The sequence below is a fragment of the Desmodus rotundus genome, chromosome 12 (assembly GCF_022682495.2).
Source record: "Desmodus rotundus isolate HL8 chromosome 12, HLdesRot8A.1, whole genome shotgun sequence".
In the NCBI taxonomy this organism is placed as follows: domain Eukaryota; kingdom Metazoa; phylum Chordata; class Mammalia; order Chiroptera; family Phyllostomidae; genus Desmodus; species Desmodus rotundus.
The window spans coordinates 56409478-56435434 of NC_071398.1; the positions used below are offsets into that span (position 1 = coordinate 56409478).

At 50.0% G+C, this 25957-nt stretch overlaps 1 protein-coding gene across 5 annotated transcripts in view; it reads left to right on the forward strand.

Annotated features, from left to right (window-relative positions):
- CDC14A (cell division cycle 14A) overlaps nucleotides 1–25957 on the forward strand; it is a 118153-nt gene that overhangs the window by 79132 nt on the left and 13064 nt on the right. For all 5 annotated transcript variants that reach the window (XM_045203788.3, XM_045203789.2, XM_045203787.3 and 2 more), the window contains 7 exons: nucleotides 119–206; nucleotides 6217–6447; nucleotides 9786–9924; nucleotides 17810–17969; nucleotides 22017–22132; nucleotides 23890–23937; nucleotides 25621–25743. In XM_045203788.3, the coding sequence (XP_045059723.1) occupies nucleotides 119–206; nucleotides 6217–6447; nucleotides 9786–9924; nucleotides 17810–17969; nucleotides 22017–22132; nucleotides 23890–23937; nucleotides 25621–25743 (905 nt within the window). The remainder of the gene's footprint in view (nucleotides 1–118; nucleotides 207–6216; nucleotides 6448–9785; nucleotides 9925–17809; nucleotides 17970–22016; nucleotides 22133–23889; nucleotides 23938–25620; nucleotides 25744–25957) is intronic.

Consider the following 25957-nt stretch of genomic DNA (forward strand, 5'->3'; position numbering starts at 1 on the left):
TGTGCACCCAGTCAGTCTAGGACTCACAGGGTGGGAGCAGCTTCATCTGCAAGGGTGTCCTCAATTGTATGAGAATCACGAAATCTTTTTCTTCTCTTCCCGCGTGTCACTCTGCCAGCGCGTTGAGAACGGCGACTTCAACTGGATCGTCCCCGGGAAATTTTTAGCCTTCAGTGGACCACATCCAAAAAGCAAGATCGAAAATGGTAGGTGTTCCTTTCCTTTGCCCTCCAAAAACTTATTGCAGTTCATGTTTAACTGCTTAATTTCCTCAGAAAAATCCTTTCTTTTGGTGATCTTCTCCAAAGAATATTTATAATTTAAAAATCGGAATGGTAGTAATTAGTGTGTTCAACATTATGCTTGAGTAGGTGAAGGTGAGATCACTGGGTTAAAACTAGCAAATTTTTAGGCTGTCGTGAACAGGACGTCCCCTCTACCTGACCCAGGTGTCAGAGGAGAATCCGAGAAACTGGTCGGACCCATAAGAAGAAGACCGGGTTCCCGCGGCGGTTCTGACCTGTCGAGGGGCGGAGTGCTGAGCACCCGAGTGTTCTTTGGGGAACACCATGTAGAATATTGACGAGGGCAACAAGAGGAGTCCTTTTCTGAGTACATACTCTGTGCTAGATGCTAGCTCACGATCGCATTTTCTCATTCACTGCACACACACCGCTAGGAGGAGTGGGTGCTATTATCTTCATTTCACGCAGGAGGAAATTGCGGCTTATGAGTGGGAATTTGCCCAAGGCTGCGAAGTAATAGAACCTCCATCCCAGAGCTGAGCTGCTGAACGCTGACCTGTGTGGTTCCATCCTGACGAAGGACAGCTTGGTCACTGACAGTCACTAAGTTACTTATTTGCCACCCATGCATAGCTGGGGCATCCCTATTTAGGGGGAAAAAAGCAAAACAAAAAATAAGCTTCTTGAATGAAACATGGCCAGCTAGTTGAGTTTTCCCATTAAGATGTAGTTTCTACTTTTTTTAAATCTGCTAACATTCCCTAGAAGACAAGAACTGAGAGTCTCCAAATGTTGACAAATAATTTGGGGGAGAAGTACATAAAATTATGTTTACCCGTGAACATAATAGCCCCTTTCCTTCGCTCTCCGTCTGCTCATAGACCTGGCCCACCCGTCCTGTGAGGGGACTTGATTTGAAATCTCATCTAGATTCATTCTTCTTTCATTGTTACTATCACAAGTATTTATTCTACAATCTAGTTTCATGCATTTAGATTCGACCATTTCTTGGAGTTTCCACACGCGTGCTCATCATTTCATACCTGTGACATCATGCGCTGACATCTGCCCAGAACAGTTTTCCTCCGGGGACGGGGCCCCGGAGAGGCAGCCCACAGACCTCCGGGAAGCCAGAATCACATCCTCTGCAGGGATTCGCTCATGGGTCTTCTCTGCCCCAGAAAGCGAACCCCTGTTCTGCGGGGTTGTTAGGATAACAGGTTGAGTGCCTGCACACGCTGCCGTCTGACAGGTGGTCTCTCGAGGCAGGGTCGATGAGGCCTGCCTTTGGCCTTGCGTGCAGAAGGGTCTGACTCAGCCCCACAGCCTGCGCAGGCCTGTGGTTTCGGTCACACCTCTGTCGTTTTGCGTTCCCCTGCATGCAAAGTGGAAGGACATTTGCCACTTAGGGTTCCCGAGTTTCATGAAATTAGAGAGATGATGAGGTATAATTTAAAAAAATCATTTAAAATATTTTTATAGAGGCACTACTTGCTTCTCTTTTTAAAAAGAGGGAAGTGCAGGTGAACCAATGAAAAAGAGTCATTTCAATAGAAATGTGACTTCTAATTCTACCCAGGGTTTTCTAGGGTTACCGGTTAGTGGTGGCATTATGGGGGGCTTAATTTTCCTTCCATGTGCGTCTCTTTATTTTTTACCTGTACACACTTTTTCTCTCTCAGTGAATGCACACACACAGACACTTATAAAAATACTCCTTTTTTTTTTCTTTTACAAGCATGGAATCATGACGTACTTACTGTCTTTTAGCATCTTTTTTCATGTAACATACACAGACGTCTTCCCGTGGGCAGTAAATGTGCACCTTCATTATAAGTTTCCATGACTCCCTTGTCCATTATTCAGCGACCATCAATCAATCAATCATTCAATCAGTCAATTGTTTTTGGACGAGGACTGACTTTTTAAAAACATGTGATGGCAGACATGTTCATGCATCTTTTTTGAAGCTCTAGTTTCTCTTCTAAAACCTTGGAAGTAGACTCCCTAGATAAAAGGATGCAAACGTTTTGTGTGATAATTCTTAATTGTCAAAAATCTTTCAAAACTTCTTTTTGGTCCTGGATTGCAACATAGGGGTGGAATTGCAGCCACCGTTTGCTTACCTGCCGGGGACGGTGCCCAGCCTGTTGCACCGCGCTGCCTACTGAATAGTCGAACCTCCTTCCGGGGCAGGCGGGACCTACGTCAGGGGGAGCGGCCGGAGGTCAGAGGGCCCGCCTGACTTGGGGTTCCCACGACTGGGGAGCGGCCACGTGTGGATTCAAACACAGGTCTCTCCGAGTCCAAATTCCGTGTTCTTTAAAATTTTATGACAGAGGAAGTACATGTCCACTTCCTCGGGGATAGGGAATTTAAGCAATATAGTTAAAAAGTCACCTGTAATTATGTAAAATATTGCTCTGCATACGTCCTTTTTTCCCTATGCATTTATTGTGTCCTCTCACTGAGAGAGAAAAGCTGCTCACCCAGTGTTGGTCGTTTTTGCGTCTCGGACGATTTCATTAAGGCTGTCATTGGTAAAGTGTTGCCCTGTTACTGGAATGCCTGTTTTAACAGCTGGTATCCACTAGAAGCTTCATCATGCTTTTTGTAAAGGGCTTTAACTTTATACATCTTTTTTGAACTTAAAATTAATATTGTGATGGAGTTAATAAACTTGACCCAATTACAGTGAAATCTTGCCACTTTTTTTTTTTTTTTTTGGCATTGAGAAACCCTGGTTTCCCAAGGAGGCGGAAAGTCACGTTGGGGGTTTGACAGTGGAAAAGGGAGATCTTCAAGGAGTTCACACTCAGAGCTGTTGCTAGGACGCAGCCAAGGTGCCCCCACAACCCTGGCAGCCAGGCAGGACGCACTTCGAGGGGCTTCTGTGTGTGTTGAATCAACAGACAGCCGCCTTTGACTGCGGGCAAGAGGAGAGCCCTGCTGGTTTTTGGTTAAGCATATTTTGGATTTCAAATTTTCTAAAAAAAAAAACCCAAGCAAACCCTGCAGAACTCTCAGGTGGCAATGTCCTTCCTATCTTTATTTGAAAAGAGAAAGAAAGAAAGAAAAGAAAAAGAAAGAAAACAGCATAGAGCAAGACGGCGGGAGAGAGGGAGTCTCAACCATTTGAAGGTCAGCCTGCTCTTTCCATGGGAGACACCCGGTGGGCAGAGCCTGGGCAGGTGGGAGCCATGCTCCCCACCCCCTCCGCCTGCCCCGTGAACTGGGGTGAGCTCCGCACCCTCTCTCAGCCCTGGTTTCCTCCCTTATCGAAGGGTGGAACAGAGTGCACCTGGCGGGCATCTAGTGAGGATTGGTGGTGTTGTGTAAAGTGCTTTGCACACTGTCTGGCACATTGGAGGTGCTCATTGGGTAGCAGGTATTCTGACAACATTTTTACCATCAATAAACCTGATATTTTATTTGCTCCATTTGCCTGCCTGTTTTGCAGGGGTATTAGTCCTCTGCCTCTGCTGTTTTTCAGATTCCTGACTTCAAATGAGGGGCTGGGACGAGGTGGATTTTTAAATGGCCCTCAGCTGTGGAATTGTTTGATTAGCTCCAGGCCCTGCCTGTGCTTTTTACTGAGGTCAGGGCACCACCTAGTGGAGGGACGGAGAAGGGCTGGGCGAGCGCCCCGCCAGCCATGCTCACGGAGCCAAATGCAGCGCCTGCAGCTCCCACAGCGCCCAGTGCACACAACCCCCACAAACAACTGTCTCAAAGTCATTGATAAAAGCCAATGCCAAGATATTGGCGTTGTTTTTGCCTATAACTCATTTGAAGCACTTTAGGGGGTCTTGAAGAAACCTGCTCACCAACTCTAGGAAGTGTAGCTCCTAATGTTCTCGTAATGTTCCCAGGTTTTTAGGAGATCTTAGCAGTTAGCTTGTGGGGTGGCTGCTCCCTGAAATCAGCCCCAGCACAGGCCCTGGACCCTGACTCCAGGGCTCGAAGGCGTCCTCGCTCTCTCACTAGCTGTGTGCGCCTGAGCCATCTCCCTCTCCAGGCATCCGCACCCTGGTGCTACTGGCAAGGTTTAGAGTCTGGCACATAGTAAGTGCTCAGTAAACGCTAAGTACGATTATTATCATCATTGCTATTATTTCAATGTCCTATTGCCATATTAGGTAATTGTCCAGTGTTCAATTATTGTTAAAAGAACAATAATTTGGGCAACAAATCAACTAGGAGGGCAGATGGGATTTTTCCAAGTTGAAAAGCATTCGTTTTCCCTGACTGTGTGTCTGAGCCACTGTTTCTAATGTGGAAGATTGTCAACACACTCTATTACCTGTGTGCTTGGAGTGGAAATCGTGTGTCTGGGCTGTGATTAGCCAGGCCTGCTTTCCAATTCCGCGGTGTCTGTGGCGTGACCTTGGCCAAGTGTACCCTCGGGCTCTGGTTGCAGGCAGAACCAGCTCTGGCAAATGGAGCCCAAGAGGCACTGATTGGGGTTACACTGGGGGAGTCGCAGCCTCCAGGGGACGGCTGGCGAACGAGGCTTAGACAACTAGCAGCGTCCAAGGGAAACGATGGACCCTCGGGGTCTGGGCAGGGATGAAACCACCCTGCTTGGATTGAGGGGATTCAGCAGGAGGCAGCTTTACCGAGAAGGCCAGAGAGCCAAAGGGTAGCCCTGAAGAAACTAGAATATTCTGGAGAAAACAGCTACTGCCTTTCAGGCTAGAGGACAGAAGAGGAGAGTGGGGTCACCAGGACACAGGAGCTCGGAGGAGGAGCCAGGCTGGTGCTGGGAGCTCTGAACAGCCTGCTGCAGGCGGGGGCCTGTGTTTGGGGGCTGAGGAGTGAGGCCCACGAGGCTGGGCTGCAGGCTGGCCCCGGGCGAGCCGAGCGGGACCGGAAGCTGTTGGTTGCCCCTGTCCTCAGCTGCTGAAGCCACGCAGGCTGGACCATGGTGCTTGTCCCCTTCCCTGGCTCCAGCCTCCAGTCACCCTTTGGTGCCTCCCAATTGCAGAACCGACAGGAAGTCGGCTCAGAGCAGGCTGTGAGAGGGCTGGCTTGCTGCTGAGACAAAGGAAGAAGTGGCCCATTTGTGCAGGGTTGGAGGCGGCAGGAAATGCCCCCAGGGTCACCCTGGGGAAACAGCTGTCCCCTTGGCCAGCCATGCGTGGAGCCCAGCACCATGGACGAGCTCCGAGTGAGGGTGTCTCACCTGGTGTGCCTGCCAAGAGCCAGTGGGCCCTGATGGGTTACAGCAGAGCTAGGCGGTGTGCTGGGAGCTCAGGCCCCTCACCCCCTGGTGCTGCTGGGCGAGGCCTACCTCCGCCAAAGCCCCCAGGGGTCCCCTCGGTTGACTGACCGAGTCCTGGCTGACTGTAGCTCCCACGAACACTCATGTGACTCCAGACCCACTCAAGATAGAAGGGGGTTTAGAGGCTAAACGCCTGATCTCCCCCAAAAGACAAGGTCTACAAAAGAATCGCTCCACTTCTTTGGGTTTCTGCATCTGCTAAGTGGACTAAACTGTTCTTGACAGGCCGGTGTGAGAATTAAAAGAGAAACTAGAATGTAATCGTGGGTGGCATGGGGTAGGCGCTTAATTCTGTCTCTTTGGTGGGAGCCACACTGCTCACTGAGGCTGTCTGACCGGTGGAGAGGCTTTAACTGCCGTCGAGCTTTTGTCACTAAAGTGCACTAAAAGGACGATGGGCCCTTGCAGGCCAGCTGTGCACAGGCGCGCTCAGGACTTGGCAGGAGGCACTCCCGGGACTGGGCCCGCTGTTGGAAAGGGGCTCTCTGCAGTGCCCAGGGAAGGGTTCCCCTCCCATGCGGCTGTCTCCACTTCCTCAGATTGCTGCTTGGAGGAAGGGGCTGGGGCCTCTGCCGCGGCCTGAGCTGTGCGGTCCCCCGGGGCACCGCTGTGTGTCCTAAATGTTACTGCTGGTGTGGGTGTCCCCAGGTTCCCTGCTGTGCTGACCACAGGACCTTCTCCCCCTAGGTTACCCTCTCCACGCCCCCGAAGCCTACTTCCCTTACTTCAAAAAGCACAATGTGACCGCCATCGTGCGGCTGAACAAAAAGATTTACGAGGCCAAGCGCTTCACCGACGCGGGCTTCGAGCACTACGACCTCTTCTTCATTGACGGCAGCACGCCCAGCGACAACATCGTGCGGCGGTTCCTGAACATCTGCGAGAACACAGAGGGGGCGATCGCCGTTCACTGCAAAGGTGCGTGCCCCGGGTGGCCCAGCAAAGCACATCCAACACCACCAGCTAGTGTCTTAGGAAAAAAATGAGAGAGAGGTCTTTTTTGGTTGCAGAAAAGCGGGACACAAACCTATTAAAATAATCCCTTCCTAGAAAAGGGCTGCTTGGATGTGGCCTTTCTGGGGTCAGGCTCGCTGACACCAGGCCCTGCATGAGAGGGGGGCAGTGTCTGCAGGCCGCCCGCGGGCACCTTTAAATAGGCACACTGGTCCAGAGGCCTGGGGTTGTTGCTTCCTTGTTTTCTTTTTCCTTCTGGAATTGGCCGTCTCCTTTATGCCCTCCTCCACCCGCCCGATAGTTAATGCTCTTGTTTCCTGACCGGCAGCTCTCTGGGCCCATTTCCCCGCTCCGCTCCCCAATTTCTCTACTTGTCTTTTGCATCTTAGACAGCAGCATCTTGGAGTCACTGGCCAGTTTGCTTCTGTCTTTGAATGAACCGTTGAGACTCGGTTTTGTAAAGGAATCTCTGATCTCAAGGGGTGGGCACTATAGAAGGCATAAGGTTGTCGGAGTTGCAAGTAAAAATGTGGTTTTAAACAAGGAACACTATTTTGGTGTGACTCAGATAGGGCACGGGACGTACATACATGTATTTTCTCTGGCAGCCTTGTGTGAGCATTTGCTCTACGCCTTAGCAGCAGAGGAGGCTTGGACGCCATTGTAAACTCCCCAGCACAGTGGGAGATATTTCACTGGGGACTTTGATTTCAGCAAGAAGAGGAAGGAATCCCTTTGGCCTCCCTGGCCTGAGCTCCCACTTGCAGCTTTTCAGAGTGCCTCTGGGTGGTGCTGGCCGCGTGTCTGTTGAGTTTTGTGCTATTTGCTCTGGAAGGTGTCGGGGATCTTACTGTTCTGTTCACGTGCCGGGTGCTGCTGTAACTGACTTATTCAGACAAGCTCGCCTTGGGTTCTGACAGTAATTAAAATACCATTTTGTAGGCCCGTTTCTATGTTTAAGATTTGAGTAGGTGGAGGAGGTACTTTGCTGAACATGTGAGAGCAAGGGAAAGCTGCGTTTGCCTGAGACCCAGGGAGAGGGAAATGAGCTGTACGTGGCCCGGATTTCGAGGGGCTCCTGGAGTGGGGCTCACCACCCTGACACAGCCCCCCTCTCTCCCCGTGTCTGAGAAGGATGGGGCCCTGGCACAGGACTCCCTACCTCCTAGGAAGGCGTCTTCTGTACACTCAATGTGGATTGCTGCTTCCAGTTCTGAGAAGGTCACAGCAGGGTGCTGGTGAGCAGGCTCGCCCCGGGATGGTCCGTCTGCACCCTAACTTTGCCTTTCTGTTTCACTTTGTGAAGGATGGCCCGGCCCAAGAAAAAGCCTGCCTTCCACGCATTTCAAGTATCAGTGGAAGTTGAGAGCTAATGGGAACACAGCAGCTGCCAGCATATGAGGAGGGAGAGACTCACATGCTCTCTTTCAAAGTTTATTTTTGTGTCGTGAAAATCAGTCTTTTTCCTGGGGTGCATTTGGCCTGATTTCTGAGTCAGTTCGTTTTGCGATGACCACGTCATGTCTTTTATCTGTGTGTCATGTCTCGGGTTGACAAGTTCAAGGGAGAAGAATGCGAAGCTTTAGTAAAAGCTCGGCACCTGTGTCGATAGCCTTCTTCACGAACAACCAGTGTGAAAGCAGTTTCTGGTGCTAAACATCCTCGTTACAGGCCTTCCTCTCCACCGTACCCTGGATCTGTGAATGCTGACACTTATTTTATAGTGTAGAGGGGTTTTTTAAAAAAAATCTTTATTTAAAACCAGAGCCTTTTTGTCTGTTCTTTTTAGCATTAAAACAGTTCATTGCAGTGTTGATACATTGCAGTCTCGACGTGGCTTCTCCTTAGGGAGGGGACTTCCGGGCAGGTGGCCTGCAGGTGGTGCTCAGCGCGGTCGTTCCATAACTTAGTTGTGATTTTGATGTGGGCGGGGGAGGCGGCGGCGAGCACAGCGTGGACTTACTCTGCCGTCTTGACCGGGAGTCCCAGACTCAGACCCTTCAGCACTGAGGCCAATTCTTGCATGGGAAGGTCACACTTACCTGTGGGGACGACTTTTTGAGAGCTCTTCATTTGCTTCCCCTTGTGCACACACTTAGGAGTCTTTTATAAGGAGCGTACCTTTGGTTTAATTACAGCTGTATTACTTTTAATAGCATAGTCATCTGCCATAGGCCCATTAATTATTTTGACACTTGCCCTAATTAAGTCAGCTTAATTTTCTGGGAAGTCAAACAGCCTTGAGCATTTTAATCGCACCACAGGGAGGAGGCAGAGAGGGTCTTACTCCCTGGCAGATGCACTTTGACGGCTGTCGGAAAGGGGATGGATGTGTCCTGTCTCGACATAAAGTTCTATGTAGAGTCAAACGAGAAACGGATTTGCTGGGAAAGGTGAGGGTTTGTGCCAATTCAGTGTCTCCAGCCCACCTTCTGGTTAATGAAACAGATGGCTATGAATTCTTGAAATTTCCTCACACAAATAATCGTTGAAAAAATGGCAACTCCGTGATGTTCTGGCATGCCACTGTTGACCTTCAACAGGGATTCCAGAGAGCACCTGGAACGGTAAGGCAGCGGGTGTTGACCTTGGCACGGACAGAGAACCTTCCCACCGCTGTCTGGCTGTGCCAGGGAGCCCTTGGGTGATGAACGTTCTAACAGAGTTGTTCAGGATTTTATGAAAACTTCGTGGAACGTTCCTGTTCTGTTCGATTGTGTTAAGAGCGCAAAGTATGTTCTTTTTATAGATTAAATTATAGACTCTTTTTGAAAGGGGGAAGCTACTTGAGTTTCAGAGAAATTTGAACATTTCTGCACTGCCTTTTAATTTAATTGTGAGTGTGCATGACGGGGAGCCTGGGAAGGACCCTGGCAGCCCCCCACACGGGGAGGGCGGCATGGGAGCCACTGCTGCCCCCACAAAGGCCACCTGAGGGACCCTGGACACCGACCAAGCCCCAGGCCCTGCTCCTGGCTGCCCGGCTGTGTCTGGCCACCCTGGTCACCTGTGGTCTCTGCAGACGCCCGGGCAGTGGACCCCTCTGCAGGAACAAAGACAGGTTTCTCGTAACTCTTATTTATATTAAAAGGGGAGCTCCGCTGAGGCTGAAATCACACCTGACTCTTTTCTAAGCATGCTGGTGTTGGATCAGAGGCCAAAGGTGCTTCACAGGAAAACAGGCCACCTGCCCCCTAAACCCCTCACCTAATAAAACCGCTTGAGCAGATGTTTGAATGGGAAGGGCCCACGGGAGGGGTGGGTTGGCGTGGTCCGCATTTCCGGCCTGTCCCCTCTTACAGCCGGCCTCGGCAGGACGGGCACCTTGATCGCCTGCTACGTCATGAAGCACTACAGGTTCACGCACGCCGAGATCATCTCCTGGATCCGAATCTGCCGCCCGGGCTCCATCATAGGGCCCCAGCAGCACTTCTTGGAAGAGTAAGTCTGTCACCACCCCCACCCCTCCACTGGGTTACGTCTGGGTTCCTGGTCACCCCTGCCTCAGTTTCCCTGGGCTGTGTCGGGCTGTGTCAGCCTGTGGCGATGTGAGCGCAGTCAGCGCCTCCCGAGGAGTCTTCTCGACGGGACGGCTCAGACATTCTCACCCTGCCCTGTCTGTCCCTTCGCCCGGGGACAGCCACCTCTGCCGACCGAGTCCCTGCCGTTTTCCCTGTGTGACCTGGCCACAGTGCAGTTTGCTGGCATCGTCCCGCCTGGCCCTTTTCAATCTTCGGTTTGTGTGTCTGAGAGCAGAGTGGAAACGAAAGTAAGCCCAGCTGAGGTCCATCGGTGACTTCGGGGGCTGCCGCCCTCCTGACAGCTAACGTGGCCGCTCTATGGCTGCCACTGAGGAGTTACCCAGGACGGAAAGGCGAGCTGGGCCAGTCCGGCCCTGCCCGTGCTTAGGAGAATGCTTGGAAATCGTGCCTCCCTTCCTCTGCTCAGGCGCTAGTGTTCTGTCAAACCCTGGTCCACAAAGGGGCAGGGAAAGCCTGCACAGGCACAACCCTCTCCGGTTTTCCCTTAAAAAATCTTGGAAGCCGCCATCAATTTATGCATTCGTAAAACGAGGAGCTAAAACCAACACCAGCTGATTTAGGTCCAGCTCTAAGGCGCTGTCAGTGAGTGATCTCTTGTACTGAAATTTCACTCTTTTCTCTCTTAATGCTGGAATGGCTTTATTTTGGATAGCACCTTTTCCCATATAATTCGTTCCTTTCCCATTAAATCATTTTATGTCTGTAAGAAACACACACTCATCAGTCTCATGGGAAGATGCTGTAAGGGAGCGATCCGCACCGGAAACGGTGCCAGGGCTCCGAGCCTGCTGAGGAGTTACTGTCCTTACAATCCCCGAGGGATAACCGGTCAGAACATTAGTGTGGAAACATGTTCACTTACGTCTTAGCCTAAAAGAGGGAGGCAGAACTGTAGCGAATACACAAGAAAGAAATACCCAAGAACAGGAGCCTTAGGAAGACCGAAGTTCCAAGGTTTTTCGCCTCTGCGGTACAAATAAAATAATTGCATTATTTAAGGGTTTTACCCTTGATCGGATCCTCTGCCCGTGGTTTGCACTATTGTGCACGTGTGCCCTGACCCATGGGCCCTGTGCTGCGTGTCTGCCGGGGGCTTCCTGTCCGTTCTCCTGCTGAAGTTGAACAAAGGGCCTTGGGATGAGGAAACAAAACCATCTGTAGGCTTGACTCTCTAGGCATCTGTTAAAACGGTTGTTTGGAAGAGTGTCATTCGTTAGGTCCCGGCTGAGGACTCACCTGGCACTCGGTGCTCTGCTGAGAACACCGCCAGTCAAGTTCACCCAGCTTTTCTCGGGGCATCCAGCACCACAGCCCTCCCGCTTCACACCTGCACGGTCCTCCTCCTCACCCCCTGCTGCTATGTCTCCTCTCTCTGCCACAGCTCCAAACGACAGCCGAGAAAGTAGGCTAGGAGGCAGAGGCGCCCTCAGCTATAAAGGAAGGTGTTTTTCGTGTATAGACGTGTAAGCAGAAACATTTGGGATATTTCCTCAGGTGTGAATCAAAACTGTAGCTCAGGTGTTTGTCTGTGAAAGCTGAGGTGCAGGAACGTCTTCTTGTGCAAGTGAAGCGTTGAAGTCAGTGCTGACCGACCCTCGGTCAGTGTGTCTGAGGCACGACCTGTGGACGGGGGTGAGCCTCAGAGCCCGAGGGCACGTGTCCTGGGTTTCGCCTCCTTCCTTTGCGGGAGACGAAGACTCAGCAGCAGGTTTTGAGCAGAGGAGTGTTGTGGTCTGACTGTATAATACAGACACACATTTTTAAAAATAAAATTTTTGAGCTAATGGTAGGTAGATTTACAGGTGGTGGTAGGAAACAATAGAAAAGGTTCCTGTGTACTTTTTACCTCCTTTCCCCCAAGGCAAACATCTTGCAAAACTATCGTATGATATCAAACTCAGGACACTGACACAGGTACGGATGTTTCCATCCCCCTAGGGAGCCCTCACGTTGCCTTGTGCCTTGTTGTAGCCACACTCCCTTCCTGCCTGTATGCCCGCCTCAGCTCCCGAGGACGGCTGATCTGTTTTCCCTTTGCAGATTTTGTCATTTCAACAGTGCTGTGTATTTGTATAAATGGGGTCAGAGAGTCTAGAGCCTCTCGGGCTGGTTCCTGTCTTTTGTCCGCCTACCTGTTGGCTCTGCACCTATGAGTGGAACCTTCAGCTGTGGCAGGTGCTACTAAAGAGTGTTCCAGAGCAGGCGCCTTGGTCTACATTCCCATCGGCAGCGTGGGCAAGTTCCAGTTCTTCACAGACTCGTAAACACCTGGTAGCGTCAGTCTTTTAAAGTCAAGCTTTTCTGTTTTGTTTGGAGTGGAGATCTGCTTGGGAGCCGACGTTGCACTTCGACTCCAGAGCTGTGCCGCAGTAACGAGTTCTGCCAAGCCGCTCAGTGTGTGGGACCTGCGGTCCCTGTGCTATTTGAGGCAGACTGGGCTGCAGCAGTGAATTCGGGGGCAGAGACTGGAGCCAGAGAGGCTAAAAGAGAGAGCGCTGAGCTGTCCCCCAAAGCAGGTGGGGACTTGTCCAAGGGCTAGAGGCAGACTGAGGAGTTCGAAGTGGGTATCAGGGACATTGTGGGAGACCAGTCTCGGGCTTTGAAGACTGGCTAATAACGACAGATGAAGAGCTGCGTTGGCAGTGACGCAGAGACACGAACAGGTACCACGTTCATCGGCGTGATGTGTTTTGTGATGGGTTTCCATCCATCAGACACGGCCGCAGAAGTGAGAGGGACTGTTCAAGGGGAACAGTCGGCGCTCGTTAGGGACTGTCAGTTCCAAACCTGTGACTTCGGGAAGGTGGTGTGTCACAGCCCGCTGGTCCTCAAACGCCAGAGCATGTCCAGGTGTCTGGTGTCGGCGTCTTGAAGAAACCTTCCCTTTGCCCCTCCAGCAGTCAGACACGCTTATTCGCATCCCAGTGAGTTGATGAATTCATGTCATCGATAGAACACAACCTCTCCTGGTGATGGTCCGAAACTTCATACTGAATTTTTTCTGGGCTATAAAGAAAGCTGTTTGCAAAACAAACATCAAGCGTTGTTGGTGTTTTTGTTTTCTAATTCTACTTAAAGCTGATGTTCCTAAGCTAAAAATGTAACAGCCCCGATACATCTCCCAAACACCCTCCACGTTCTCACAGCGATGCCCAGACCGCTGTTTCCTTTCGGACCCGGGTCTTGGCACCTCCTCGTGGGAGGCAGCCCACAGCTGGGGCCAGGCTGCTGTGACGGTTTGTTTGGTTCTGTTTACCGGGCGCTCACCTTGTGGCACTCCGCCGCCCTCCTTCCGGAGCAGGACCCATCAAAGCTTTCATTCCTCAGAACGGGAGCCGCGGGGGTCTGGCAGGGGGTGCCCGAGGGACCTTCACTTCACAGGGGTGTTTTACGTACAGGGCCCACGTCAAGCTGCTGTCTTTATTTTTAAATCTCTTCCTGAGAAACCTCATTAAACCTCAGTCTGGGGCCTGCACAGAGCTGTGTCTTTGCAGAGCAGAGCTTCCATGTTGGATGAAGTCACCTTTAAGGAAGTGACAATGTTGTGGTTAAACTCTTTCTGATTTCTAAATCCGGGAGTCAGAAATTTCCCCGTTCTGCTGATTTTTGTCAGCGTCCAGTGAGTTGGATATTTTTGAGCATTTTCATTTCTTCATCAGTCTGCAGCACTTCTCAAAACTGAGGTGCCTAAGTGAACGCAGTTTCTGATTCGAGAGGCTGTGGGGGGAGGGACCGGATACTCTGCACTTCTCACGAGCACCCGGGTGTCGCTGGTGGCCCACCACCCGCCTCGTCTTACACGGGCCTGCGGCTCAGTCTCACTCTGCACGTGTCAACGTAACATCACATTCAGTTTGGCGCTTACACCATTTGGTAAACCTCACCATTGAATTGAGTGACATCAGAAATTAATCGTTCAGCCAGTGTTTTTTATTTCAGGAAGTTACCAAAAATAAGATGAAGAAAACCTGTTCAAGAAGTGGAAAAATGCTTGAAAATGTCTAAGTAACAGCTTGAGTTTTTCATTGTAATTGATTCCTACCGTTTCCTTACATAAATTTTTTTTTTTTTTTTTTAGATACATGCATTAGGTCAAGGAAAGTGCATTACATTTTTTAAATCTATTTGAAAGCTCTAAGAAATTGCTATTCCTAAAATAGAAAATAATTGAGGTCTAAAATATTAGAAACAGAAGAATTTAAAATAATACTAGGCAATCTTGTGGTTTGTTAGAATAACAAGCACACTGCGTAGGCTGGAGTTTGAACGACATTGGGCAGTTACATTTTGGCGGTAACACTCAGTTATTAAAAAATTAGGAATTGCTTTTTAGTACTGCTGCACCCTTTGATTCACTTGACAGTTGGCATTGAATCTCTTGGCTAAGCAAGAATAAAACAAGGTGTGTAGAAGAATTTTTGGCAACGGTGGCATCAGAAATTCATCTTGGAACACTCATGCCAGTTACTGTGGAAGATGGAGTGGTACCTGTTTGGTTTCCTGTGTGAAAAGGGCTGGAGGTGTAATATTGCGTTGGGTTCAGTTGTAAAGTGTATATTTTGTCACAATCCGCGGGATCTCCGGGGTTCAGATTGAGGGGTTCTACACCTAAATTAGATTTAGCTAGTTGTCACTGCTGGGAATTTCCCAAATTGTTTCTTTCCCATCTAGCTAACGTTTTCCTACACCCTCCTCAATCCTTTCTAAACCTCTTCCTATTAAATCTTCCATTTGTACAAAGTATGAGTAGTTCTCCTTGACCACCTGTCTCCCTCCACCCCACTGAGACTTGTGTCCTGCTTTCTGGTCTGTCTTCCTTGGATATCAAGTCACATTATATCATTAGCTCAATTCTCCAGCCCAGTAGCTGCCCTGGGGCGCTGGGCTAGGAGATGCCCAGGCAGACTGGTGTTCAAGTCATAGTAGGGGAGCTCCAGGTCGAGCTAAAAGTGGGTTTTCTCCACAAAAATGACCAAATGGTGGCTTTGGATGGACCCCTGGGACAGGGGTGGGTCACAGGGGAAGAACGTGTCCAGAAGGGAGGAGGTGAGGAAGGCAGAGCTTTGGGATGCTGTGGAGATAGGATCAGGTTGAGCTCGGGGAGTGAGGGAATGCAGGTCACTTGGGAACAGAAGGAGGTGCTCAGTAACTGCCCCTGCCGTGCATTCACACCAGGAACGTCGGTAACAAGGCAGCTGACTTTTCTTTAGGGGATTCCAAAAGCAGGTTTTAAAAAACACTCGTGAAGGCTCAACATCAGACGGAACTGTGACTTGGCTCTTAGGGAAGCTAATTTCGTTATTTACATCCCAGGCCTGGCCAGCCCGGGCCAGGACTTGGCCAAAAACAATGACCCCATCACCGGCCACTTAGCTCTACAAGGCTCATTTTGCATCAAGACAGGTGTCTCCCCGTCATTTCCAAGGGCAGAGGGGCGCACCCTTGGAAAACGTCCTACATCTCTGGAGGATTTACTTTGAGCTGGTGTGTTCTCCTCACTGGCTTTTCAGTACTTAAAAACACACGACTGACTCACTTCTGTTTGAGAGGAGGCTCTTACGGAGCGGCAGACACCATCATGAAAGCCAGCGGGTTTCCATAGTTAGTGGAAAGGGTGTGCGTGAGGAGCTGCTGCTGTTTGTTTCCCAAGAAGCGCTAACGTGCCGCATCGCTTAGCAACGGGAAACCGGCTTTGACCCCTGTGTGTCGTTAACATTCAGGTTCAGATCAAGTCTCTCCAGTGATGGGACAGGAGGAGTCTTTTAAACTGAGCGTGTGGAAGGTGTCCCTGTGTCCCTGTGTCATTTCCATGGTTAGGTCGGCAGCACTATCAGCGTCCTCGTTTTACAACATTTACCATTAGATTTTTTTTTCCACTTTAAGCCTCAAACTTCTCTGCCTCTGTTTTTATTCCCTTAAAGACCTTTAGAGGGTCTTCCCTTCAATTTTTTTCAATTTAAATTTTCTTTTTTTTTTTCCTATTACCATTTATCTCCCCTATACCCTTTTCCACCTCTACCTGGCCCCGCCCCATCACCACACTGTTGTCCGTGTCCAGGAGTTCTTCCTCTTTTCTTTTTGGCCCAATCCCTCTACCCCCAGGCCCCCACCCCCAAGCTGTCAGCCTGCTCTCCATCTATGAGTCTGTTTCTGTTTTGCTTGTTAGTTCATTTTGTTCATTAGATTCCACGTGTGAGTGAGATCATCTGGTACTTGTCTTTCTCTGACTGGCTTATTTCACTCACCATAATGTTCTCCAGGTGCATCCATGCTGTTGCAAAGGGTAAAATTTTCTTTTTTTTTATGGCCAACTAGTAAAGCAGTATGGAGTTACCTCACAAAAAATTATGACCCACAGATTCTACTTCTGGGAATGTATCCTGAGAAACCCAAAACACTGATTTGAAAGAACATAAGCACCCATGTTCACTGCAGCGTTATTTACAACGGCCAAGGTTTGGAAGCAGCCCATCGGTAGAAGAGTGGATAAAACAGCTATGGTGCATTGCCCTTCCATTTTGAGATCAAGTCCGAACTCCCAACTCCCCTGAGTGGCGTGCGGGCCGAAGCCAACAACCTTCTTTCCCGAACCTGCTGAGTTCTTTCATCTCACTTTTTCTTCAGCCACCTCAGTTTCCAAACCACGCCACGTTCTTCGATCTCCCCGTTTCTTTAAGCTCCCGTGGTTTTCTTTGCTTTGCGAATACCCCCTGCTCAAAGCCCCAGGTGCGGCTGGATTCTCGGACTTTTTCTTTGATTCCTTCACGTTGAGTTCGTGGCCCCCTCTCCTCGGGTCCTCAGCAGATCTCGGTCACGAGTCTTCAGTGCTGGATTTCAGATTTTTTTTTCTCATACCAAACCGGGAACTTCTCGAGGGACAGGAATTCTGTCTTATCTGAATATCCCTGTCTTTTCTGTGTTTCACGTGTCCCGATTTTCCCCCGTCTTTGACAGAACTGAATTTTCTCTCCCTATGACATTGTAGTTCTTTATTCCCGGGAGTTTCGACCAGAGGCCCAGGACGTTCATTTGTAAATTTAACAGTTAGTTTTTGAACTGTTCTTACCTTGTCAAGCACTCTGCTATGAATATAAGAGTCAAGCATCAGAGAAGGGGTTATGCCAGGTAAGCATTAAATGGAAATAATCTAGTGGAGGAAAAAATTAAAGCAAGGGTTTTTTTGAGGGTACAGAGTATCAGGGAGGCTATTCCATGGTTTTATGAAGATTTCCAGAAAGGAAGAAAAAGTTGAGGAGAGTTTGTTTTGAATACCTATTTTTACAGCTGAAATAGAGGAGTTAAATGGGACGGAGTCGTTAGGTTAACCTCATCAAGCTGCATATCCTAAGCTCAGAAATGTTCCTCGGTGGTTTGCTTCCAAAACGGAAAATCACCCGCCACTATGGGAAAGAGGCACCGCCACACTCCCACTCTGCGCACACACCCAGAATATGTTACAGATTTTAAATTCACCTTTAAGAGGCAAAGGGGCTCACCATCTTTATTGTTGTGCGATTTGTTCTAAGCATCTGAGAACCTTTAATAGTCAACCCATGTGGGGCTATCTAGGCCCATATTAGAAGATGGTTGGTTGTGTTATATATAGAACTTTAACTTATTGTGGCACCAGAAAGTGACTTTTATTTTTCTCCTAAGACGTCAAAGTCTTTCTATTCTGATTTGTAAACGCTTATCTGCAAGTCCTCTTGTTAGTAAGACCTTACACTTCTGAGATGATAGCAACTTGTTTTACAGGTTATTTTGTCCTCTCTCCTTTTTCACAGAAAACAAGCATCATTGTGGGTCCAAGGAGACATTTTCCGATCCAAACTGAAAAACAGACCGTCCAGTGAAGGAAGTATTAATAAAATTCTTTCTAGCTTGGATGACATGTCTATCAGTGGAAACTTTTCCAAAATACAAAACATGGAGAGATTTGGAGAGGTGAGTTTGCGCTGGGGAGATGTGCGTGCCCTCTTAAGACTCGAGCTCTGCGTTCGAACACATAATGTAGCAGCGTCCCTCCTCTGAGTTGCAGGGAGCACCAGAATTTGGGGTGTGGAGTCCTCCGCCTCTAAAGCAAGCATCAGAGCAAGAGGAAAACAATTATCCTTAAAAAGCAGAAAGCTATAATTTAAGGAGCACGATTATACAGGAGGCCGACTGGTTTGGAGAAGATTTACAAACCAAAGGAAGTTAAAGAAACAGACTATTTGAAAATGGAAATAGCTATCAGGAAGAAATATTTTAATGTGGCTGTTGAAGAAATAACTCATGCCACACGTGGTTACAGAAAGCTTCAGCTTCACATTGACTTCTAGAGTAAGCCCAGAGATGAAAACAACGAGGGGCGATGCTTGAAAACACTGATACCCTATTATAAGCAAACCACTTTCAACTGTTGGCACGGTCTAATTTAATCTTTATCACTAGCCGGTGATTCAGGCAATATCGTCTCTGTTTTATGGGAAAGAAATCGAAGAGCAGCGTTCTCCCCTCCGTTGTAGAGACATGATTTACTCCACGTGTATCTTTTTTCCAAATCCACTTTTTTTCTATTGCAGCTTGCTACCTCCGAATGAGAACGAAAATGACTTACTCAGAATTAGGGACAGGGACCTTTTTGGAGCTAGAAGCCACCTTGAAATCCTTTGTCCTAGTCCCCTGTGTGGCTTGGAAAGCGGGGTCCCACAGAATCTGTGACTTGCCCGAGGTCTCAGAGGTGTCCAGGAGTTGGGCCACCTGGAGAACTAGGAGTCTGACTCCAGTTCAGGTGTTCCTCTCAGAATATGGCCGACGTGAGGCTAAGCACCTGGTTTATGTAGATGAGTTTATATCTAATACAGCCTCGTCCTCCACGGTCCTTACTGTCCTTCCCTGCCAGGGGCGCGCTTTGTAGAGATTTGGACTCCAGGAGTCTGTTTCGAGCCCGCTGGGCCTGTGTCGGCGTTGCTCGAATGAACGAAGGAGGCTTCCAGTTTCGTAGAAAACAGACAAGCGGACGTGACATTGCTAATGATCCAAGCTATCCAAGTAGCCCCAGCAAGAACTGTGCCTTTTGACATCCAGGGGCCAAAGGGTTCTTTATGTCTTGGGGTTATAAAAAAATGGAAGACAGAATTAAAATGCTTTATTTAAGGTACAGATATTTAAGGAGTTAAATGGAGAGCTTGGAGTGCAACAAAAACAACCTAAAGAGCACCTACTATGTGCTTGCCAGGCACTGTTCTGGCACTTGGCGTGGATTACTCGTTCGGTCCTTACAACAGCTGTATGGACTGGGCACGCTAACGGGCCCATCCTCCAGAGCACAGAACTGAGGGCAAGGCAGGAAAGCCGCCTGTCTAGGATCACGGAGCCGCCAGTGGGGCGGCTCCAGAGCCTCACTCAGCCACCACCTGGGAGCCTCCTGCCATGGCCCGCTGCCTCTCTTTCCCCAAGGACCCCACGTGGCTTTGGTCCCTCACCTTCAATGGCTTTGCATGTGACCGTAGCCAGCCTGTCCTAAGATATTCCTCCTGGAATTGTGGTGGTTCTGCCTTTTCTTTCCCTACTCCAGGGCAGCCATGCACTCTTAGCCCACCGATCCGTAGCTGCCCTTGACTTAGAGATGTTAATGAGATACAGGGGCTGCCACAGGCCGCCGGTGCCCCATAAACCCATGTCAGCTAAATATGTAGCATTGCGGTCACATCGCCGAGACACTGCGGTCTCTGAAACCTCATCACTGAATTTGGTTTATACCACTCATGCTCACGAGCAGGGTGCCTCCTAGAAGGAAAGTCTGCGAGGTCGAAATGAAGCCGCTAACGCCCTGCTTTCTAGCACGTTCCTTTCCGCTCTCGGGACCAGTGCACAGAGACACGGTGTGGGGAGGAGACATCTGTGTGCGGCCGGGGGTGGGGGAGTGGAAGGCTTGGGAGCTGGTGCCGGGGGAGCACACAGGTCTGCACAGTGACAGCAAGAAGGGACAGAAGACAGACCTCGGGGGGGAGTCTGTTGAACTGAAATTTATCACTCGGTAGCACCTTACCATGGAAAGGACACCTTTGCCTTTCCACAGCGTTTGCACCTGACCGACCCCACATCCCGGAGCTAGAGAGAGCTCAGGAGATAACTCAGCCACCCTTCCGAACCAAATCATTGAAACCTACTAAAAATTCCATTTTCATCTTTTTCTTCCAGTCCTTTCACTGCTGTTTTTGCTCCTACTTCAGACTCCCCTGTCCTGCCCCGTTTCTGTGATAGCTCTTCCCTCTTCATCGCTGCATTTTATCTAACGGGTCTGGTCTTCAAGGCGCACACCCCCTCCCTCCCCGGATGCTGCTCGCGATCAGTGCAGTAAAGTGCTCATCAGCTCTCACTTCAGCCACCTGAGTTCTCTGGGCCCCGTTGAGGGGCTGACACGTGGGTTTCAAGTTGCGTTAGAGCTTGAACGACTGGAGGAATAAAAGGCGTCTGCACGCACTATGTATGCACTTGTTCCTTATGAGACCATCACCTGCCCATCACGCGCCACATGATCCTGGGACACTGAGCTGGGGGCTGCGGCCGGCAGGATGCCTGCAGTGGCCTTGGCCTGTGTTACTCAGGTTCCTTCTTGAAGACCCAGCTGAGGCACCGCCTCCTCTAGGAAGCTCTCACTGTCACTCCCGCTTCTGTCCCGCCGCCTGGCTGCGTGTGTCCTAGGTCTTTTCTCTTCCCACACCTCAGAGTGGTGGTGGCAAGAGGGGTGGTCTTCTCACCCAGGTGTGCCCGCAGAGCCCTGGGAGCACCCACGGACCCCAATGTAGGGGCAGGGAACGAAGAGGTATTTTGATCCAGGAACCGCTCTTGGAGATGACTAGCGGGTGACCGAGGGAAGTCTTATCTTTGTGTGTCCTTCGTCAAGGGGAGTTCGAGCTACAAAGACAGGGGAGAACCGTTTGGGCTGGAAGGGATCTTAGCAAGTTCAAGGCTTTCGATTTTTTTTTCAGGTGAGGAAATGGGCAACACACAGTCACGACTGGTTCAGTGTTAGTGTGCTGGGGCCTGTCTTTTAGAAGGGACATTGCATCTGAGGATAGAAAGCGGACAGTCACGAAGCATTAGGGGAGCCTGGGCAACACTCTTGCCTCCCAGAGCACCTCCTCCTTTTCATCTTTAAATCAAGGGCCACAGTTCTCCCCTTGCCTTCCCGGCTGTGAGAATTAAATGTGAACGGGCACGGGGAAAGGCCCAGCATGGCACTTACAAGTTTTCCAGCAGGAAATACACTTTTCCCCTCCAGTAAGCTCGGGCTCCGTTCGGAAGGCTTTTAAGGGCGTTGACTGGCGTTCAGCGTTGTTAATGAGTGACTGTGCAGGCATTCTACATTGTTTCGGCTTTCGTTTTCGTAAGCAAGTTACGGAATTTGCCCAGGTGGGCCCTGGTCATTTCTGGAAATGTACTTGTACTTTACCCACTGAGCCAGTCTGTGTCTATGCCACCTTCCAAAGCATGGTTTTGTCTGCACGCGAATCTCTTTGGTTGCAGTCCATTGTAACTATAGCTCCCCGTAAATTCTACCACATCCACACCCACGCTTCCCCTGACTGGGAATTTGACCATTATAGCTTGTTGCTGAATAGTTGAGCATTCTTCTTAAAAAATTTAATTCCAGTTGACCTACAACGTTATATTAATTTCAGGTACACAACATGGTGCTTAGACATTCATGTAATTACGACGTGCTCACCCACCTGCCCGTACATTGTCCCTACGGCGCTATTGACTATATATTGACTGTATTCCCTATGCTGTGCTTTACATCCTTGTTTACATCCTTGTTAGTTTACATCTGAGGATTCTTTAGTTTATATGTGAGTGATGCTGAATTCATAGTGCGTTAAAGTGACTTAAGATAATACATATAAAATATATACCGAGAGGATCCATAATCTAGTAAGAAATCTATATAAAACCAAATCATTCATAATGACCTTTCTGTGGAATGTGCTCTTTTTTCCCCAGAATTCTTTAGAAGAAGATGAAGATGTGGAGATGAAAAACAGCATAACCCAGGGAGACAAACTACGTGCCTTAAAGAGCCAGAGGCAGCCCCGCTCCTTGCCATCCTGTGCATTTAGGTGGGTCCATTTCGCACCTGTGTGTTTACGGTGTGGCTCCATCTGTGGGCAGAATGCTTAATCCTCTGTTCTGGGTATCGCCATCCAAGCGCTGGTTCACCTCTCGTGTTTTGGTTATGCATTTCTCATTTTACCACTGTGGGGTGGAGCTAAATTTTAGAAGCCTCTGAAAGGTAACTCGTGCACAGCAGGCTTGAAAAGTCCACCTTAAACTGCTAAGCGGTCAGTGTCCGTGGGGGTCTGCTCCAAACTCCTTTTGGAATCCACACCCCCTCGTGTATGGGGCGGGGGTTCCCATGGCGAATCCTCACAGGCTTTTGTTTGAATCTTGATCGTGCAGAAAGGTTGACCATGCACCAAGCTTGGGTAGACCTCACTCCTTAGCCTTACCTTCTGTTTCTGAGAGTCGAATAAACCATTCCTACCTGTGCCTAGAAAGTTATGAACCATCTTGGCATTGCTGGACTGCTCCTCAGGGTCAGTTGATGGGACTTGCCTCTGACTCCAACGTTTGAAACCTGCCGGTAGTTCAGATGAGGTTAAAACAAAGGTGTCGGGGTCCGTGCAGGTGCAAAAATCTGAATATCATCAATATTCCTTATCAGAATGTGTGGGGTGGCATGTTCACAAAGGGATACGACGGGAAATGGTTGCCTTTCGCTGACTTTCAAGCGAGAGACACGCAGAGCAGGAAGGATGTTTTGCCAGCGTGATAAATGTCCAACAGACTCCCAGGCCATACAGTTCTCACGTGTTCCCTGGGCAGACTCACACTCCAGTCGGACTGGGTCTGGTCACGCCATTGCCTCCGCTTCGAGTGCTGGTGCCCTGAGCTGAGCTCGAAAGGCTCATGTAGCTCAGAGCTGAGCGATCGGTCTCCACAGTGAGAGGTCTCTACAGTCTCCGCAAGCCGGGTGCTTAGTAACAACCGGCAGCCACCACGACAAAGCTGGGGGGCGGGCCCTTCACGGAGCAGCTGTGCTGGGCCCGGGCCGCGGCAGGTGTTCAGCTCGGATGGGAGGCTTCGCTAAGCTAACCTGAGAGGCAGGCCTCATTGCCCATACCTGGCTTGGATGCTAGAGGTGAGGGAGGTGAGGTTGCTCCTCAGCTTGGCTGGATTAGAGTGGAGCTGGTGTTCAAACCCGGTACTGTTCCAGGTCGGTGCTCTCTTCCTTATGGAGGGGCTTCGGGTCACTGATCTCTTTTATTTGCCATTGTTTCCCCCTTCAAGGGCTTTCTGTTGGTTAAAATCCATTTCAAACCTTTGTTTTATTCTTAAGAAATCGTAAGGACGAGGAAGGGAGAAGTTGGAATATAACTTGGCAAGTGAATCGGGAAAACAAAGAGAGAGTTCCCACTACACAGGTTTTAGAAGGCTCACTCCGGTATGATTTTTTTCTATTTTTTTCTTTTTATTCCCAGAAATTTTCTCATAGTTTTGGAATTCAGGTTTTTTGGTTTTTTTTTTTTTTTTTAACGACATCATGGTACCATCATCAAACAATGTTACCCTGAGCGGATGCAATACCACCTGCTGATTTGAAAAGCGATTTGCCGTACATGGAGGCCAGGATGAAACAGAATGACTGACAGACTTCCTGCTGGTTCTAGGACCTATTTTATAAAAGTGCACGAAGACTAATACCCACCCGCCAGCTTAGCGTTTTTACTGCTCCGACTGCATACGTGGGCCTCCTGGTCTTTGCCGGGCTGCGAGCGCCTGGCGACGCCTAAGCATCTGTTTCTGATTTTTGTAGGTTGGACGACGTCAAAGGGCACCCGAGGGCCATGTCCCAGCCGTTCAGGTACTGTGACCGAGGTTCCATAGTGAGCACCTTGTAAATGATGCCACCTTTGAGATACACGCCCCCGCCCTCAAGCCAACGGGGACGCACTGTGCACAGCGTCTCACTTTCGAATCGCTATCCTTTCCGTCCAGTAGGAGGAGTTACTTGCAGGTCTCCCCAGGAAAACAGTTTCGTTTTCCCAAACTGTGCACAGGGCTGTGTGGCTGTGACAGGGACCCCCTGCTCCCACATGTGCGGGGTCCCTGACAAATGACATTTGCTGGCACAGCCCTTTCAGTCTCGTGGTGGAGTTTGCCTTGAACTTGTCACACTTCTGTTTTTCTTCCTCCGTATCCTTGCGTGTGTGTGCTGCCCTCCTTTATTTTCTAGTTTGTTTTTTTTCCCTTCTCTACCTGGTTCACGCCTCACCTCTCACTGAGCCCCAGGTTTAGGGGTGCTTAGGGGGAGTTCTGGGAGGGCCCCGACTTCTGCAGAAGGTGGAGCTTCCTCTTTGTACAACGGTCTTGAAGTTCTTGTTTTAAAGGCCGACCAGTTTGCAGCTGCTGTTGGGAGGGGGGTGGGGAAGGAGGATCTACAAGAAAATAAGCTTTTTTACCATGCCTGGGCCCAGGCTGTCAGATGTGAGTCAATTTCCCCCCTTTTGTTCCCGCTGCAAACATTCACCAAACACCTGCCCTGAGTCTGGCCACTGGGAATTGGAATGAGAGAGTTCTCTGCTCCCAGTGAACCTTTATATCAAGGGAAATCGACAAATGGCAGACAGTGAAATGAGATATAAAAGCTACGATTTGCTATGGAAAGATAGCATGACACAGGATGCTCCCCCCGCTGGGAATTCAGTGGAGACTGACTCTAAGAGGTACCAGCAGGCTGCACCCTTAAAAGAGAAGCCATAGGTATGAGTCAGGTGGAGGAGGAAGGGAAGAGACAGAGGCCAGGGATGGGGCACCTGGCAGGACAAACTGGACGAAGTGAGTGCAGGCGGACAGGGTGCTTGGGCGTTTTGTCCAGGGGGCAAGTGTGGGTACTTGGACCCGCACGATGCGGTGACGCCAGACATTGGAGGGCGTCGTAAGCTGAGCCAAGGACGGTAGGCAGTCTGGGCACAGAGGAAAGGGTAATCGGTTTAAATAGCCAGTAACCTTGTCAGGTGTTCTAGATTTCGCTGGAGGCCATTCAGAATTGGCGCTTTAGGGAATAAGATGAAAAGGTGCTACCGGCAGTTGAGGATAAGATACAGCAATGCCCTCCCCTAGGGCAGTTGCTGGATGGAAAGGAGAGGGCAGATGAAGAATATGAGGACAGGAGAGGCAGGAACGCCCGCGGCAAGAAAGGGGAGGGACCAAGGATGGCAGGGCTTGCGGGCCCCGGGCTCCATCCCAGCTCTGCCACTTGCTTCGAGTGACTTTGAACGAGGAGCTCTTCTGCTGTGCCTGCTCCCTCACGGGCACAGCAGGGCTGAGGTCTTCGCTGCCTCGTGGCTGAGCCCAGTTAACATCTGCCACGTCCTTAGACGCCCGTGTGGCAGAGCCACTGTCTTGGTGTGGCTGCTGTGGTCACCGTGACTACGACCTGCTGGGACCACTTTAATGCTTCCCGGTTTGTGTCGTCCTGGGCGCTTGCTGAGTGTCAGGATGGCACAGCACCCATGTGACACTTTGCCTGTGTTTCTCCCCAAAGGTTGCCTTCCTCCCCACAAGGGCCTACATCCACTCTGAAGCCCTCGAAAGTGGCTTCGTCTCCTTCAGCGACGGCCAAGCGGATAAACAGAGGCTCCCTGTCCTCGGGCGCCAATATAAGAAGGTAACTCTTCTCCCCTCTTCCAGGTCCTGGCAGGAGGTGGGAGAAGCTGGTCGCAATGAGTTTGGCTGGAAATGGTCAGAGGAGGGACCAGGGGCGGAGAGGAGGGACCACAAACGGATCTATGACCTCCGGGCTTCTGTCCCTATGTTGAATTTCAGGGACAAGGCCGTGGATGGCATCTGACAGGGGTGTCCAATCCATGGCCCTCTGGCCG